The 17,293-nt window shown below is 31.7% G+C and overlaps 2 protein-coding genes across 2 annotated transcripts; both read left to right on the top strand.

The window, feature by feature from the left end:
• Positions 1–1,045: 1,045 nt before the first annotated feature.
• On the top strand, positions 1,046–3,067 carry LOC133300903 (cytochrome P450 71D9-like). The gene is made up of 2 exons (XM_061500485.1): positions 1,046–1,951; positions 2,390–3,067. The coding sequence occupies exons 1-2, from the start codon at positions 1,046–1,048 to the stop codon at positions 3,065–3,067; spliced, it is 1,584 nt and encodes a 527-aa protein (XP_061356469.1).
• Positions 3,068–13,779: 10,712 nt separating this feature from the next.
• Positions 13,780–15,996, top strand: LOC133300913 (cytochrome P450 71D10-like). The gene is made up of 2 exons (XM_061500492.1): positions 13,780–14,667; positions 15,382–15,996. Exons 1-2 carry the CDS (start codon positions 13,780–13,782, stop codon positions 15,994–15,996), a joined length of 1,503 nt encoding a protein of 500 aa, XP_061356476.1.
• The last annotated feature ends 1,297 nt before the right edge of the window (positions 15,997–17,293 follow it).

Below are 17,293 nucleotides of genomic sequence, written 5' to 3' on the forward strand. Positions count from 1 at the left end.
TATCCATATATATATATATATATATATATATATATATATATATATATATATATATATATATGACTTTGATGTTTCGGGAATAGTGTTTTTCATATTGTAGAAGATAATTTTATCTCTTACACCGATATAGAAATGTGTAAGACCCATTTTTTTTTTCCATTCTCTTAACCTGGATGTACATGGACCCTACACACTTCTATATATGCGTAGAAGATAAAATTATTTCATAAAATATGAGAAACATTAATCCCATATATATGTAGGGTGCATCTTATATCCGGTCACTGCATTATATATATATATATATATATATATATATATATATGAGAATCGGGTGTTATAAGATTTTATTCACTTACCGCATTATAACTATATATTCTGGGGAGTACATAATTATAATATTAAAGTTGTTGTTTTTTTTTTTTTTTATCTCTTCGCGTCAGCCAACAATTTTAAAGTTTCTAAAGAGAGGGAAAAAACAACAACTTTAATATTATAATTATGTACTCTCCAGAATATATAATTATAATGCGGTAACTGAATAAAATCTTATAACACCCGATTCTCATATATATATATATATATATATATATAGGGATTTGCTTTCGTCATTTAACATGACCACAAAAAGTTTCTTACACACAACATTTTGTGGGACCCGCATGTTTTGAAGAAGAAGAAAAAAAAAAGCTACGACACGCAAAACGAATCTCTATAAAATAACAGAATCATTTTTCCTACAACATAATTCTTATAAAACTCATATATATATATATATATATATATATATATATATATATATATATATATATATATTAAATGAATTATTTAGACTTACCATGGAGTCAAAATAAACTAACATTACACACACCATTATTAAATAATTGGATGCTGATCAGGGAAATAAATGGGATTATCACTCATGAATACATTGTACCAATAGATTCATTTATTATTTCTTCAGATGAATCTTTTCCTGTGCCAATATTTATATGTGGCCATTCAGTAATCTGACATTTGAGATAGTTTGTTTTCTTTCCCAATTATGGAGTTGGGTCGCCAAAACATTCCCTCATCTGCAATCTTGTCCTTCTTTCTATTCTTGTTCATGGTGTTAAGCATAGTTTGGAGATCAAAAACCAAGCCTTCAAAATCCAAGTTGCCACCAGGACCCCCAAAATTGCCTCTTATAGGAAACATGCACCAGATTGGTGCAATGCCACATCAAGGCCTAGCTAAATTAGCACAGAAATATGGCCCTCTAATGCACATGAAAGTTGGTGGACTTTTCATCATAGTGGTGTCTTCCGCTGAAATTGCCAAAGAAGTAATGAAGACACATTACACCACCTTTGCAAATAGGCCTCATCTTCTTGCTGCAGATGTTATAACTTATGGTTCTAAGGGCATGAGCTTTTCCCCTTACGGAAGTTATTGGAGGAAAATGAGAAAGATTTGCATGTTTGAGCTACTAACTCCAAAGCGTGTTGAATCATTTCAATCAATTAGGGAAGAGGAGGCATCAAATCTTATCAAACAGATTTGTTTGAGTGAAGGGTCATCTATCAATCTCAGTGAGATGATCATTTCATTATCCTATGGCTTAACATCACGAATAGTGTTAGGAGGCAAGTCTGAAGATCAAGAAGCATTCATAGCTGTTATGAAGGATGTCTCAAAAGTAGTTGCTGGTTTCTCCATTGCTGACTTGTACCCTTCCATTCAAATGCTGCAAGGTTTGACAGGAATAAGGTCCAAAGCTGAGAGGCTTCATCAAGAAATAGATAGGATCCTTGAGAAAATTGTCAGAGATCACAGGGACACAAGTTCAGAAACAAAGGCAATTAATGTAAAAGCAGGTGAAGATCTAGTTGATGTCCTGTTAAGGCTTCAGAGGCAGAACAACCTTGAGCAATCTCTATCTGACAGTGATATCAAAGCAACCGTTTTGGTTAGTATTTTGCTATTAGAAATCACATTAAACCAAACCTCGTAATTTCCAAAGATAGTTCCAAATAGATATCATCAATGATCAATTAAATGCAGTTGACTAATTTGCTTACAACCTTTTTTCTTTGTTAAAGGCAGAAGAAAAAGCAGACTCATACATACGCAGATTTTAAATATCAACAGTTACTATTGACTTGAAAAAGCTGCACTTTCAAATCTCTGACTTGTATATTTAAGTGAAGAAATTTTTGCAAAAACGTTTAAGTAAAATCTGTTTATGATTCTTGAATTTCAAAAAAAAAAAAAATATTTGTCCTGGAAATTACTTAATAATACAATGAACCATTTGTCAAGTCAAGTTTGAGTTGTCATTAGTTAATAGTGCAGTAAAGCTGCAAAGAATTGATGGCAATTATGTTAATGTTACCATTTCTTTCAGGATATGTTTGGTGCTGGAAGCGTTACTTCAGCAAAAACCATAGAGTGGGCAATGTCTGAACTTGTCAAAAACCCAAGGGTGATGGAAAGAGCACAAGCTGAAATAAGAAGGGTCTTTGATGGGGAAGGGCATGTAGATGAAGCTAAACTCCATGAACTTAAATACTTAAAGTCAGTCATCAAAGAAACCTTGCGTCTACATATTCCTGTTCCATTACTACCAAGGGAATGCAGTGAGAGATGTGAAATCAATGGTTATGAGATACCAGCTAAGAGTAAGGTCATTGTTAATGCTTGGGCAATTGCTAGGGATCCAAGCTATTGGATTGAAGCTGAGAAGTTCTATCCAGAAAGGTTCCTTGATAGCTCAGTTGATTACAAAGGTGCAGATCTTCAATTTATTCCATTTGGTGCTGGAAGGAGGATTTGTCCTGGCATTACATTTGGTATTGCTAATGTTGAACTCTTGCTAGCAAATTTGCTTTTCCATTTTGATTGGAAGATTCCTAATGGGAATAAGCCTGAAGAACTTGACATGACTGAGTCTTTTGGCTTGTCCGTGATTAGAAAACATGACCTGTACTTGATTCCTATTGTGTATCACTCATCTGCTACATTTTGGGTAAACCTGAAATCATCCTGCAGGCTGAGCCGCCAACAATATTGTGCAGATGGTTAATATGAGAATTAATGGGAATAAATGAAAATAAAGTTTTTATTTTACCAATTTTATATCTTAAAGCAATTAGTATGTGATCCTTTAACAGAATTCTATCACACATGAATTCCATCACTTACTCTTTGGGCCATTCAATAATTTTCCTATTCTAAAATCCTACTGCACAAGAATTAAGAATTTTTTAAAGACATAAATTTACTAACAACCTATGATGCACCGATATTGACACGGGACACGCGACACGACACGTCAGGAGACGTCGACACGTAAATTCTAAAAAATGTCATATTCCGACACGTTGGGACACGTTTTGATATTAAATAATATTTTTAATATATATAATATAATTTATATTTAATACATATAACAATTCATAATAAGTCATATAACCAATCAAATATTCAAATTTCATAACATAAATATAAACAAAAATAATTTTTCGTACTTTGTTAATTTTTCATGTAAATTTCTTAATAGAAAAAAATTGATTTATAATTTTTATTTTATTTTTAGTTAATAAAATAAAATTAAGAAGTAAACAAAAAAAAAAGTGTCGGACGCGTGTCGAAAAAAGTTGACTGCATGTCGAAAAAATATGTCGGAACGTTGATCGCGTGTCCCAAAAGATTGATCGCATGTTGGACGCGTGTCGAAGCGTGTCCGTTTCAGACAAGTGTCTGACACACACATTTTAAAACAAAGAGTGTGTCCGTACTTTAGACCTAATAACTTTAATTATAAAAGAAATATGATTATATTTGCTCATATATTTTTATTAAATATTTATTTGATTTATATATATATATATATATATATATATATATATGAAAATTAATTATTTATCATATCACCCAAAACTAAGTTATGTTGGATATTTATTTTTCTTATTTAATTGATTGAAAATGGATATCATATTTCTCTCTCATCCTTTATTATCATTAATCTATTTTTACATGGTTATGATTTCTCTACTTCACGAATCCTTACGTCAAAATCCGATTATTTGTCTCTTTATATTTTTATATATATATATATATATTTATATATATATTTATGGTTAACAAGTGAAAAAGGTGTAGTCATGTTGCAGTAACTCAATATTAATAAATTACATGTGTAAATTTGAGATTAAATAATAAGAAATTACATTAATTGTACACACATGTATATATGGCATGCTACAGTGCATTACATACATTAAATGAATTGACATTTATAATAAAGTTACATTATCATTATAATGTAAATAATGAAAAAATTCATCTTATTTGTATTCAAAAAATATTTAAAAAATAAAAATTAATGAGACTTGAATTCTTGTCAATCGATCATAAGAATTCTGATACTAGGTGAAAGATTACATCTTTTGAAAATTAAGTTACTAAGATCTGCGAAAGATTCTATATTTAACCATGTCATTAGTTTTGAAGGTCTAGTAAATGATGCTCCATAAAGAAATTCATGCCATACATATTAGGAAGAGCAATGTCATCATGAGATGGAAAATCTTCTGAATAATAAATTTTACTTGATTTTATCATATAAAAAATTATTTTATTGTTAAATTTTATAAAATAAATCCTACTTATTTAATGTTAATTTTAAAAAATAAAACATTTTTTTTAATACCATTGCAATTGGAAGGATATAATTTATAGTTACAAATCAACCTCACGTTAGGACTACATAAAATTTTAATTAGTTTATATAAATAAATTTTTAAATATTAATCATTATATTTATAAAGCGATAAAAGAAAAGAGAAGAAAAGAAAAATCATTTTAATTACTCCTTTTGTCATTTTTAAGAACATTCATTTCGTGCTAGCACTCCTACTTGCAAGTTGTACTGTAAAGGGTTGCTTAGTACACAGTGCTTCACAGGCTCACATCACACGCATACTCTCTCTCTCTCTCTCTCTCTCTCTCTCTCTCTCTTCCTTCGTTTTCTCTCTGTCACCCTTACTTCCAAATTTCGAACCTTTCGTACTCCCTTATGGAAAAGAGCCCCGAAACCGAAAACGGGTCGGCTCCATTGTTGGGTTGTGGTGACTGGAGAGACCAGAGGAAGCAAAACAACATGAGCATCTCCGAACTGGTTTCAAAGTTGAGAGACACGTTTCTGATGAGCGATTTTGACCGTGTGGAAGAGATCCTGATGGCCAGGGAAGCAAGGCTCAAAGAAGAAATTGAAGAGAAGAATAAGGAAATTGAGTTGCTCCAAGAGAAAATTGGTTTTGAAAGGTTGGAAAGGATCAATGCTGAGTTGGAGCTGAAGAGGGTGAAGGAAGAAAGGTGTGAAATGTCGGTGAAATCGGATGAGAATAATAATAATAATAATGATGTTCAGGTTGTGAAAGAGTGTGAAAGATGCAAGCTTGCGGAGTTGAAGAGAAAAGGGGTTGGTGATGATGGTGATACAAATGTTAATGCTGTTGGTGAAGTGGAAAGTGAAAGGATTGAGGTTTTGGCTGAAAAGAAGAGATGGGTTGGTGAGAGAGGTGTTGTTGGTGATGTGAGGAGTGAGAACAGCTTGTTGAAGGTGGAGAGTTGGAAGAGAAAGTTTTGTGAGTTGAATGAGGGGAAGAAAATGATTGAAATTGATGTTCGTGGCTCTGCAATTTTGAAAAGGAATGGAGATGTTAATGCTTCTTTGGGTGCAGGCACAGGACAGAAAGATGGTCTAGGTCTTCGTGCTACAGGTATGCAGATTCCAAGACTTTTTATTCTCCATTTGCATTTGAATATAATTTTTGAAAATAAAGTAAAATAAAAAAACAAAAATTAATGCTACTTTCCCAAATATTCCAAGACTCATTCTGTTTGGGCGCTTTATTTTGTCAATTTTGATATAATGCAGAGTCCTTATTGATGGTCAATTTATTAGTATTTCAATCCTTATTCCATCCTTCTATGGCCAAATAAAGGGATGAAACAAAGAATCATCGTGTCAAACAGATTTTTAATATTATTGACCTTTTGTATGTCAGTTCTCCGGCTTTTTTATTTTTTTACCCTTAATTAATTAATCATTATTTTATTTCTTATTCAAAACTATTTATCAATCACAATCAATAGGAGTGATTGCGTTTTGTATTTAACAGAAGCTGATTGTGTTTTGTATTTAATAGGACGCAATCAGCTCCTATTAAATACAAATCGCAATCAACTCGTATTATATTAAATTCAAAATTCAAATTACCTCCAATATTGTATTTGTCTCATTCAATCAATGTTTTCATGCTCATTTTAGGATAGTTAATCGATTAAGAGGAAGATTTAATCGATTAAATCTTCAAGTCAACCATTTTTTTTTCCAGTTTTAATCATTTAATCAATTAAATCTTCAAAGTAATCGATTAAAGAGGGACAAATTGGTAAATAATTTAGAATAAGGGACAAAATAATTATTAATTAATTAATGAAGGGCACAACAGTCACCAGTTCTCCTATTAGATAATTTATTTATTTTTCATTATAAAACAAATGTAAGAAAATAGGTAGGAAAATATTTTGTTTTTCCTTATAAAAACAAGGTTGTGGGATGTCCTGCCATATCTAAACTTAATGAAAGCATAGATCTTCAAGTCAAAGGCTGGATTTTCCATGAATGTTTGGAAAATTACCAATGTTTTATTTGGGTTACAGAGTCTACAGCTCTGCATTTCCCAAGCTTTTGCTTGTAGTATTTTGTTGGCAAGTCTAACACGAACTAACTCTCCCAAAAATTTGACCTGAAGGGTCATAAATTGTTTTGTATTATATTTTCACTGTGTCCTCTCTTGTAAGAGCTTTTTTTTAGAAATAAAGTGTGATAATATACATATATGGTGCAAGCTTGTCATCAAATAACTTTGTCATCAAGCGTGTGATAATATTTATTAGAAGAACTGGGGCAACAAAGATTATCTCTATACACTTTCTCATGAGCCAACTCTCTCAAAAATTTAAACTTCTGATAAAAGTTCATGAATAGTTTAATATTATATTTCTAACAAAATTTATTATTAGGAGGGACTAACATCTTTTTATGCACGCAGAGGGAAGATTGGGAAGGGGAATTGTTATTGATATTGAAGACAGTGATGAAGATGAGTGCAATTCACAAGCTACATTGAATAGAAAAGTGACTACTACTCCGATTATTGCAGAAAATGAACATCTAAGTTCATCAGGAGCATTCCAGAAAAACCTTCCAACAGGAGTGGCTGAACCCATTGGAATTCTCAAAAGGGAATTTGCTTCTTTTCGTGAATTTGGTACAAATATCAATATGTTGGATAGCTTAGATAGTGATACTTCTAGTTCTAGTTCCAGTTCCTCTTCTGGTTCACTTGATATGGATAGTCTCCCTATGCCTTCCCTTACAAGCAAAAGGATGAGAACTGATGCATCCAGCATTGGATTGAACTCTTCAACAAGGTAAATGGGCTGCACATATTTTAGTTTTTGGAAAAACAATGCTTGGCACAGTAACATTTTGCTGTATGAATCACAGAAAGTAATGTCATTTGGGTATAGGAGAAAAAAAAGTGGTAAAGAGAGGGAGAAAAGTTGATTGTGATGTGTGAAGTTACTTATAGTTTACCCAATAAATACCAACCTTAAAATGGATATTCGATTTTCAGAACAATGTAACTATCTATTCAAAACTCTCCCTCAGTTACGTATTCCTTTCCATTTGTATTGATGTTCATATTGATATATGCTAAATATAGCTATGTGCACTGTTCACGCAATGTGTTATATTTTTGTCCAATGATATATTATCTTATTATTTATTGAATTTAACAAACGGATGTTAAGTTCTTAAATGATATAGTAACATATAGTACATGATAAAAAAAATACATTAAGAGTATATTAAAATTGCTTTGACAGTATATTTGAGAGTATATTAAAATTGAGGCTTTATTGGAACAAAGCCTCATATCAATGGATAAAGTTTTGGGGGAAGGTAATGTCTATAAAAAAGGGAAAATGGGAGTAGAGGAAGAGATAAAAGAAAAGGGGACGAGACACAGAGAATTTTGTTAATTGTCCTATATCTTTTCATAATTTCATTCATACTTTCCATGCTATATAGCAACACTATCAATTCTGTTTTAACATAATTACAACAAAATCACCAAAACAACCCAAAGTGCAATGGAATTCGGAACAGTGACCATTTTGTCACTGTTGGCCAAAAAAATTACCAGACTGCCATGCCAACAGTAAATTTTGTTAAAATGTCACGTGACATATTTCGCTACACTGTGTAGCGAAAAATGTGTGCAAATAATTCGCTACACAGTGTAGCGAAATATGCCACGTCAGAATCAAAAATACCGTGTCAAAATTGTAGAAATTCGTTACCCTATGTAGCGAATTTCTTCAATTTTGACATATGGCATTTTTGGCTCTGAGCAGTCTGTCGTGGCATATTCCGCTACACTGTGTTGTGAATTATTTGCACACATATTTCGCTACACAGTGTAGCGAAATATGCCACGTGGCATTTTGGCAAAATTTACTGTCGACGTGGCAGTCTGATAATTTTTTTGAGCAAAAGTGGCACTTTGGTCACTGTTCCATGAAATTCTTAAGCAAAGAGGAAAACAATAAACTAAGTACGGTGGGCTCAGTTATAGGCTTTGAAAATCTTAGCCATTTAAGTGTGACAGGATTCCAAATACTGGGGTAGGTTGAATTGCTTGGCCCACTATACAAAGAGAATTTTTTTTATCCGTGTTCCCCTCTCTTTTCACAAATTCCTTGTATATTTTTTTTAAGAACTAATTCGACCTTCCACTGAAAAATCATTTCATTTAATAATTATAATTTAATATTATTTCAATTATAATAATAAGTGAAAGTCCTTTTCCAGGAAAATATAGCCTCCATTTTCTCTCATTTTTCTGCTCTTTCCTTCACCATCACCCTCCTCGTCCACACGTTCAGTCATGCAAACCAAGTTGTGTAATATAAACAGAAAGTCTTCATTCTGATATCACCCCGTTTGCCAGTTGATTAAAGAGGACATTAAGATGGGTCATAATAATATAACAAAAAACAAGTGCTAAAGATCAAATTTGAATATGGATTAACTAAACAATTAATTATAATTTTTTTAAAATAAAAAATACCTTGAGCTACGTACTAATTAAGGAATTGAAACTAATGAGAAATAATTCATATTAAAATGAATAAATATATAAGAAATAATCATAAATTTATCTTTCATCACTTTTATTATATTTTATTTGTAAATGAAAACATTTAAAAAAAATGTTGTCTATTGTCTTGATTTTGCCTCCCCTATCCATAATGTCTAAGTGCTTATTAGGAATCTGATTCCATTTCCTATAAAAATTTGTTAACCAAACAAAAATACATTACGAATCACGAGAAGAGACAATATTATTTGAAGGGAGGGGAGCGATATAAGAGAGATCGATTAAAAGAATAGAGGAAGAAGAAGTAACTTATAATTAAATTAGTTCATAATTTTATTGTTGATTGATAGACGGTCAAGGATGAACTAAGAGATAATCAGTTTTTGAATTTTTTTACTTACATAATTCTTGTTTGTTAGATGTGCCTGAAGTCCTAACCGTTCGATTAATTTGATTTTGAATTTTAATGTCTTCATCCTTTTTATAAATTGTGACTCTTACGAATTTAGGATACACCACCCCAAAAACTAGCTCAATGGGTGAGAGTGTCCAAGACCTTATAAACTCTACATTAGTTATTCATACAACCAATGTGGGACTATATATCTCAACATGCCCCCTCACGCAAGAGCCCTTTGGGCTAGAAGCGTGAAATTGCACAGGCCCAATAGGGGGCGGTGAGGATTGAACTTGTGACCTTATAGTCACTCAAGCTCTGATATCATGTAAAGAACTTGGGATACACCACCCCAAAAGCTAGCTCAAAGGGTGGAGTGTCCAAGACCTTATAAACTCCACATTAGTTGCTCATACAACTAATGTAGAACTATATATCTCAATACTTAAGAATTAAATTTATTATGTTTTGAACCAGTTAAATCTTAAGATTTAATTGAGTCGCCGTACAATTTTCATTTAACTTGTATTTTTTTTTGTTGGGAAGCTCATTTGACTTATTCTTTATTAAGATGGGACCATCATCGATTAAATTTGAATTTATAATTAGCATATCCTACACACACAAAAAAAGCATTTTTCCTCCCTCGAAGATGAGAATCGTACAAGCATTTGACTTATTCTTTATTAAGATGGGACCTTGCTCGATTAAATTTGAATTTATAATTAGCATATCCTACACACACAAAAAAAGCATTTTTCCTCCCTCAAAGATGAGAATCGTACAAGATTCCTGGTTATCCCGTTTCAAATATGGGTTTTATAAGAGTTATATTGTAGGAAAATTGATTGTTTAATGTTATAGAAATTCGTTTTGCGTGCCGTATTTTTTTCTTTTTCTTTTTTCTTCAAAAAGTGTGGGCCACACAAAATGTTGTGTGTGTAGGAAAGTTTGTTGTGTCATGTTAAATGACAAATACAAACCCCTTCAAATATTTAGCTTGCCGGGAGCGATACTTTAGTAAGGCGATAAATTTTAGATTCTAAAAAAATTGATATTGAAAACTCTAATGACTCACATTTAGTATAAGACACTATTATACAACTAGGTCCGATCCAGCTGGATCAACTCGGAACTTGACGACCGGTCATTAGATGGGTTCGGGTCAAATATTGGACTGATCATGCATCGATTCGGTCAAATCCGATCAAAATCTGGAGAAAATCGACCAAATTTGGTCAAAATCGGTTACCCGGTGACCCTGTCGGGTTATGCATTTAAAAAAAACTCAAAAAACCAAAATTGTTTTATCTTATCAGAAAAAAATGTAGAACTCATTTTAAAAACTTTTTGTAATTTTATTTGCTAGTATACTCTTCTACAATGACCTCAAATTTTAGTTTACAATACCGAAACAATTTGCGGAATAATAAATTAGAGAATGTGACATATTTTATTGTAAAGTAGTTGAATTTGAAAAATATGAATTCAAAGTCATTGAGAGATATGTTTATGGGAATAATGAGTTACAATTTAAATTGACATAGTAATAAGTAATAACGTACATTTTTATTTATTTGTGCTTCATGTTTTTTAGCTTATTTAGTGAACCTTGTTTAATTCATTTTAGATATAAAAAATATAATTAAATTTATATGTTCATATATATATATATATATATATATATATATATATATATATATATATATATATTTATATATATTCGGATCAACAGATCCAACCAGTGACCTAATGACTTAATATCCCGATCAGGCAGGTAGGGTTTAACGATAAGAGCTTGACTCGTCACGTAACGATTGCTCTGTGTTACTCCACCATGCTGGACCGCCTCCGACGGGAGTCGCTAAAGCTGAAGAGGAAGCCAAGAGCTGCAATGTTCAACTTGATACCTCACGCTTGGGGAGGTCACATGACACTTTGGGTCAGAGAGATTTCTCAATATTTTGGTTGTATCAAGAGTCTCCATTTTCGCCGTATGATTGTTAGGGATTCAGATCTTCAACTTCTTGCACACTCACGTCGTGACGTTCTTCATGCTCTTAAGCTTGATAAGTGTTCTGGGTTTTCCACTTATGGCCTTTACTATATTGGTCAATTTTGCAAAGCTGGGTGAAGAAAACCGAGGGAAGGTGGGTTCTCCCATAGGTTATTTTTTGTAAATGCACCCAACATTTCTATAATATTTAACAATAAACCAAATATATAATTAACAAATTTAAGTCAATATTTTTGGTAATATTTTGGCTATTAAATATTTTTTTCTTCACATTTTTAAGAAATTCACTTTCCCAACATATTTTTGAAAATTATAATTTTCAGAAAAAAAAAAAAATTCCTCTTCCAAATGCCTTTCAAGAAATGTTTGGTAGGGGACTTTTTTTAGATATCCGAAAAAATGAGGGTGGGTTTTTAAGAAAACAATATTTGGTATCATATTTCAAAAAATTTACTTGAGAAAGTAATTTACCTTTGGAATTCATTTTGTATGTAAATTATGAATAAAAATTCAATCTTGGATTATTGAGAAAATAGAAAAAAAATAGGTGAAAAAATTAACAAGAATTAGGAAATGTATCCAATATTCTCGGTATTATTTTTTAATTACCAAATAATTTTTTGATAACATTTTCGGAAAACTCACTTTTCTATTATATTTTCAGAAATCATGATTTTCGGATAAAAAAATATTCTCATCTGCCAAATGCAGTTAAATAGGGAGTTCTTATGTGTAAAAATTGTCATGTGGTCATGTTATTTGATCACAACCACTCATTTAAAAATCATACACTTTTCTCTCTCTTGTTTCATTATCGATGAGTGGTTGTGATCAAATAACGTGACCACATGACCATTTTTTCACATGAGAGGATTCACTCCTATTGGGAAATGCTACTATTATTTTTTTATTTTATTTTTTTGTAAATAATGCTACTATTATTTTACATGAGAATAGTTCTCACATGTTACAGAGAAACCATATGCGGCTCACCATTAAATAATAAAAAAAAAAAGTGAGAGATTTTTGAAATGAGATACTTGCCTCATATAAAAATGAGAATAGTATTTTTCACCAAAATAAAAATAAAAATGAGAATAATATTTTCTATTCTTAATATAATGAAATAATAGGGCTGCTTACAGTCCATTCGTTAAAGTCCCTATCCTAAAGTCAAGCAAGAACCAGACAAAAATCTTAGGCAATAAATAATGCCAGACAACGACAGAGAGACAAACAATTAGTTTACATTTTTTAATAATGAAAATTGATTCCTTTCCCAATTCCAGTAAAAAGAAACTTTTTTTTTTTGGTAATAATTCTTTTATTTTGTTTTTATTTCTTGATATCTCCGAAATTCATAGGATACAATTTAGGGAAAAATTAAAAAAAGGGTTTGATTTTTTTTATGTTGCATGAGACAATTTATCTTATGCAACACTCAAAAAAGTGGATGAGACTCATTAAGAAGAAGAGAGAAAAAAAAAGTGGGTCCCCTCAACTTTTATATGTGTTGCATGAGATAAATTATCTCATATAACTAAGAAACACATTTCCCCTTAAAAAAATTCTTATGAATTTTTTTAATTATTATTTACTCGCCTCACAAAATTTTAAATCATTTATGTTTTTATTTAAATTCTTTTTATTACTTACCCTTAACTTAAAATTTTTTTATCACTTGCTCCCATCACTTAGGGATAGAGGTGTAAATGGATTAGACCGGCCTACAAGGACCTATGGCCTAGCCTATATTAAGTCAGACTTGAGCTATTACAAATAGTCAAATAGAACAAGTCCAGACTTTTAAAAAAATCTACATAGACTAAAAGGCCAAGCCAATTTATGAGTTTTTACATATGCCTGATCTATTTAAGTCAAAAATCAATTTAGCCCAACCTATTTATATCTTCTTCTTTTTTTTTGTAAATACCTATTTATATCTTTACTTAGAGAGAAAAATAATAAAATTTCAAGTCAAAAGATAAATAATTCAAAATTTTAGAAAAGGAATAAATGATTACTATAAAAGTTTGTGGAAATTTTTGAAGTTTTCGCTACTATTTATAAACCCAATACTCAACGCAGTTCGGAACAAAAACTTTCTACAAAATTAGCCACGTAGCTTTCTGTTTCATATCATGGAGCTTTGGATCAACTACACTTCCCTCCTCATCTTGTTTTGCTTCCTATTCTTGATACTAAACATATTCAAGAGATCAAATACCAAGAAACCCACCAAAAATTTTCCACCAGGACCAAGAAAATTACCTCTTATAGGGAACATACATCAGTTTGGTGGTTCCCTACCCCATCACACACTAAGAGACATGGCAAACAAATATGGACCCTTGATGCACCTCCAACTTGGAGAGTTATCAAATGTTGTAGTTTCTTCACCAGAAATAGCTGAAGAGATTTTGAAAACACATGATGTCATCTTTTCAAACAGGCCTTTTCTTCTATCTGCCAAAATTATTTCTTATGATTCAACAAACATTGCCTATTCTCCTTATGGAGCTTATTGGAGGCAACTAAGAAAAATTTGTACCATAGAGCTATTAAGTGCTAAAAGAGTTCAATCATTCAGTTACATAAGGAAAGAAGAGGTGTCAGCACTTATCGGAACAATCTCAGCAAATGAGGGATCGGTTATCAATCTTAGCAAAGAAATTTTCTTATTGACAAATGCCATAACAGCTAGAAGTATTATTGGTAAAAAGTGCAAAGACCAAGAATCATTCATATCAAGTATAGAAGCAGTATTAAAGCTAGCAGGAGGTTTCTCTGTTGCTGATCTCTATCCTTCAATCAAAGTGCTTCCATATATTACTAGGATTAGAGCTAAATTAGAAAGGCTAAGGGATGAGATTGATAGGATACTGGACAACATCGTCAAGGAACACATAGAAAACCAAAGGAGCCATTATGAATCAGAGGAGGATCTAGTTGATGTTCTACTATCAATTCAAAAGCAAAATGACCTTGGATTGCACTTGACTGATGACAATGTCAGAGCTGTTCTTCTGGTTAGTCTGATTTTTATTTTCAATTTGGGTGGTTGCTTTCTTTTTCTATTTTCCTTGACATGCTAAAAAAATTTCTCAAAGTAATTCTCCTGGTTGATGATGGAGCCAAATCTATCAAATCAGTATTTAGTACTTTAGTGCTGCAAATTTAAAGGAAACCCTTTTTTCTTTTTTGGAATTGATCTCTGGTATGATATGAGGTTATCTGAGAGGATCTCAACCTTTCAAACACAAATCAACAGTTATCATTTTGTCATTCTTTATCCTAATGCATTTTTTTTTTATCACCGTTATTTGTATTTGTATAGATTCACTCATGATCTCATGTCACATGAAAAGATTCCTTTTTTTTCTTGGTAATGGCAACATAGAGGAAAATTCCCAGTTTTATAGTAAATTTTTGTTTCCATGACTATTTTAAGGTAAAACTAATATTGACAACTGTCATGGTGTTAAGACTTATGATTAAAACAAGAAAGAGAACTTAATGATGGTTTTCTATGTAATTCTAACCCTTGATTGTAGCCAAGCAGATACATAATTTAAGATGTAGAAATGTAACTTGAGATTTTCATATTGAGATGCTGCAAACTCTTAGAAAGAAGATCCTCTAATCCTTTCTCCAAGGGTGGTAGCATTGCATTAGAAGGTGCCTGCATTTGTTAATAGCCTAATTCTTGTTGAACAAATCAGAGCTAATTCCATCATTGACAGGATATGTTCATTGGTGGGAGTGAGACATCATCAACAGCTGTAGAGTGGGCTATGTCAGAACTTATGAAGAATCCAAAGGTTATGCAAGAGGCACAAGCTGAAGTAAGAAGGGTATGTGGTGCCAAAGGAGATGTTGATGAGGCAGACACTCATCAACTAAAATATCTAAATTCAGTCATCAAAGAAACCTTGAGGCTGCACCCACCTCTTTCACTGTTGATTCCAAGAGAAACTAGTGAGAGTTGTGTGATCATGGGGTATCAAATACCTGCTAAGACCAAGGTCATTGTCAACTTTTGGGCAATTGGAAGAGACCCCAAGCATTGGATTGAGGCTGAAAAATTCAAACCTGAGAGATTTCTTGATAGCCCAATTGATTACAAAGGCACAGATTTTAAATACATACCGTTTGGTGCTGGAAGGAGGATATGCCCAGGAATGACATTTGCCATGCCAAATGTTGAGATACCACTTGCTAAAATGCTTTATCATTTTGATTGGAAACTTCCCAATGGAATGAACCATGAAGAATTTGATATGACAGAGTCCTTTGGTGCAACTGTGAGAAGAAAAGCTGAGCTCTACTTGGTTCCTCTTCGTTATCATCATCCTTAGAATTATGTAAGCACAATATTGAAGGTTATCTTTCAGCAACGAGCACCCTCTATGAACCAATTTTATGCACTGTATGGTTAGTATGTGTCGGTAGTAACAAACCCTTTTGTATTTCTGTTTTGTCTATATATGTTTATGGCTCTGCCACAACTACTGAATATGTTTTTTTTCTTATAAATAATTTTTTTTCTTATATCAAACGATACATAAGTGTCATTACTGGAAAAACATGCCAGGGTTTGCATATTTTTATAGGAAAATAATTATCTCATATTACATAAATAAATAATTATATCATGCAATAGAGATAAAATAATAAAATTTATTATTTTTTTTAAATGATGGATCTACTATTTTAATTTTATTGTATGAAATAATTATTTCATGCAACATAAAATAAATAAATTCAATTATTATTATAATGAAATGATAGGGATGCTTTCAGTCCATTCATTAAAGTCCCTATCCTAAATTCAAGCATGTACTAGACAAATATCTTAGGTGATCAATGATGCCAGACAACGACAGAGAGGCAAACAATTGGTGTCAGAGAAGACAAATATCTTAGGTGATCAATGATGCCAGTCAACTCTATTACGGAGTTCTGACCACATTCTCCATATGCCTCTATCTCTTCCTTATTCGAGTTTGGGTTATCAAAGAAGAGACCGGAAAGAAAGTATTAGCAACATTTATAAATTTTTTGTTTACAAACTGTACTATGTTTTACTAGTAAGATACTTTTAAGTAGAGTCTTACCGATAAAATATAGTATAATTTTTAAGTTTATAAAAAAAAGTTTTATCAATATAATCATGCTCATTGTCAGTAATAAAAATTGATTCCTTTTTTCCAATTCCAGTAAAAAGAAACTTTTTTTTTATTTCTTTATATCTCCGAAATTCATAGAATACAATTTATAAACCCAATACTCAACGCAGTTCGGAACAAAAACTTTCTGCAAAATTATCTGTTGCTGGAAATTTAAGCGAAGTTGCACTATTAAGATTAATTATAACTATTGGTTTAGTGGTAAACATTTGGTGTCAGAGTAAAATTATAGATTCTATTTCCTAAGTGACACTTAGTGTTGTAGTTAGCTTGGTGCAGTTTACGAGAAACTTATAAGAAATAAAATTGTACGTAGTTCTAAGAAACTTTGAAGTAGTAAACTTGATTAATGTAATTTTTTGTTTGAAACTTTCAAGAATATGGCTCAACTAGGATATATTTGACAAATCAAGAAGTTTTTTTTTCTTCCTTTTTTGATAGAGAAAGTGTTAGTACATAAGTGTTC

Source organism: Gastrolobium bilobum, unplaced genomic scaffold, assembly GCF_033153095.1.
Source record: "Gastrolobium bilobum isolate Gb01-03AN ecotype WA unplaced genomic scaffold, APGP_CSIRO_Gbil_v1 utg31210, whole genome shotgun sequence".
Lineage (NCBI taxonomy): Eukaryota > Viridiplantae > Streptophyta > Magnoliopsida > Fabales > Fabaceae > Gastrolobium > Gastrolobium bilobum.

Bases quoted from the DNA above. Each gene is read 5' to 3' on its own strand.
- LOC133300903 (XM_061500485.1), top strand. From the start codon at position 1,046: ATGGAGTTGGGTCGCCAAAACATTCCCTCATCTGCAATCTTGTCCTTC. The intron at 1,952-2,389 runs GTTAGTATTTTG...CATTTCTTTCAG, and splicing joins ATATCAAAGCAACCGTTTTG to GATATGTTTGGTGCTGGAAG.
- LOC133300913 (XM_061500492.1), top strand. From the start codon at position 13,780: ATGGAGCTTTGGATCAACTACACTTCCCTCCTCATCTTGTTTTGCTTC. The intron at 14,668-15,381 runs GTTAGTCTGATT...CATCATTGACAG, and splicing joins ATGTCAGAGCTGTTCTTCTG to GATATGTTCATTGGTGGGAG.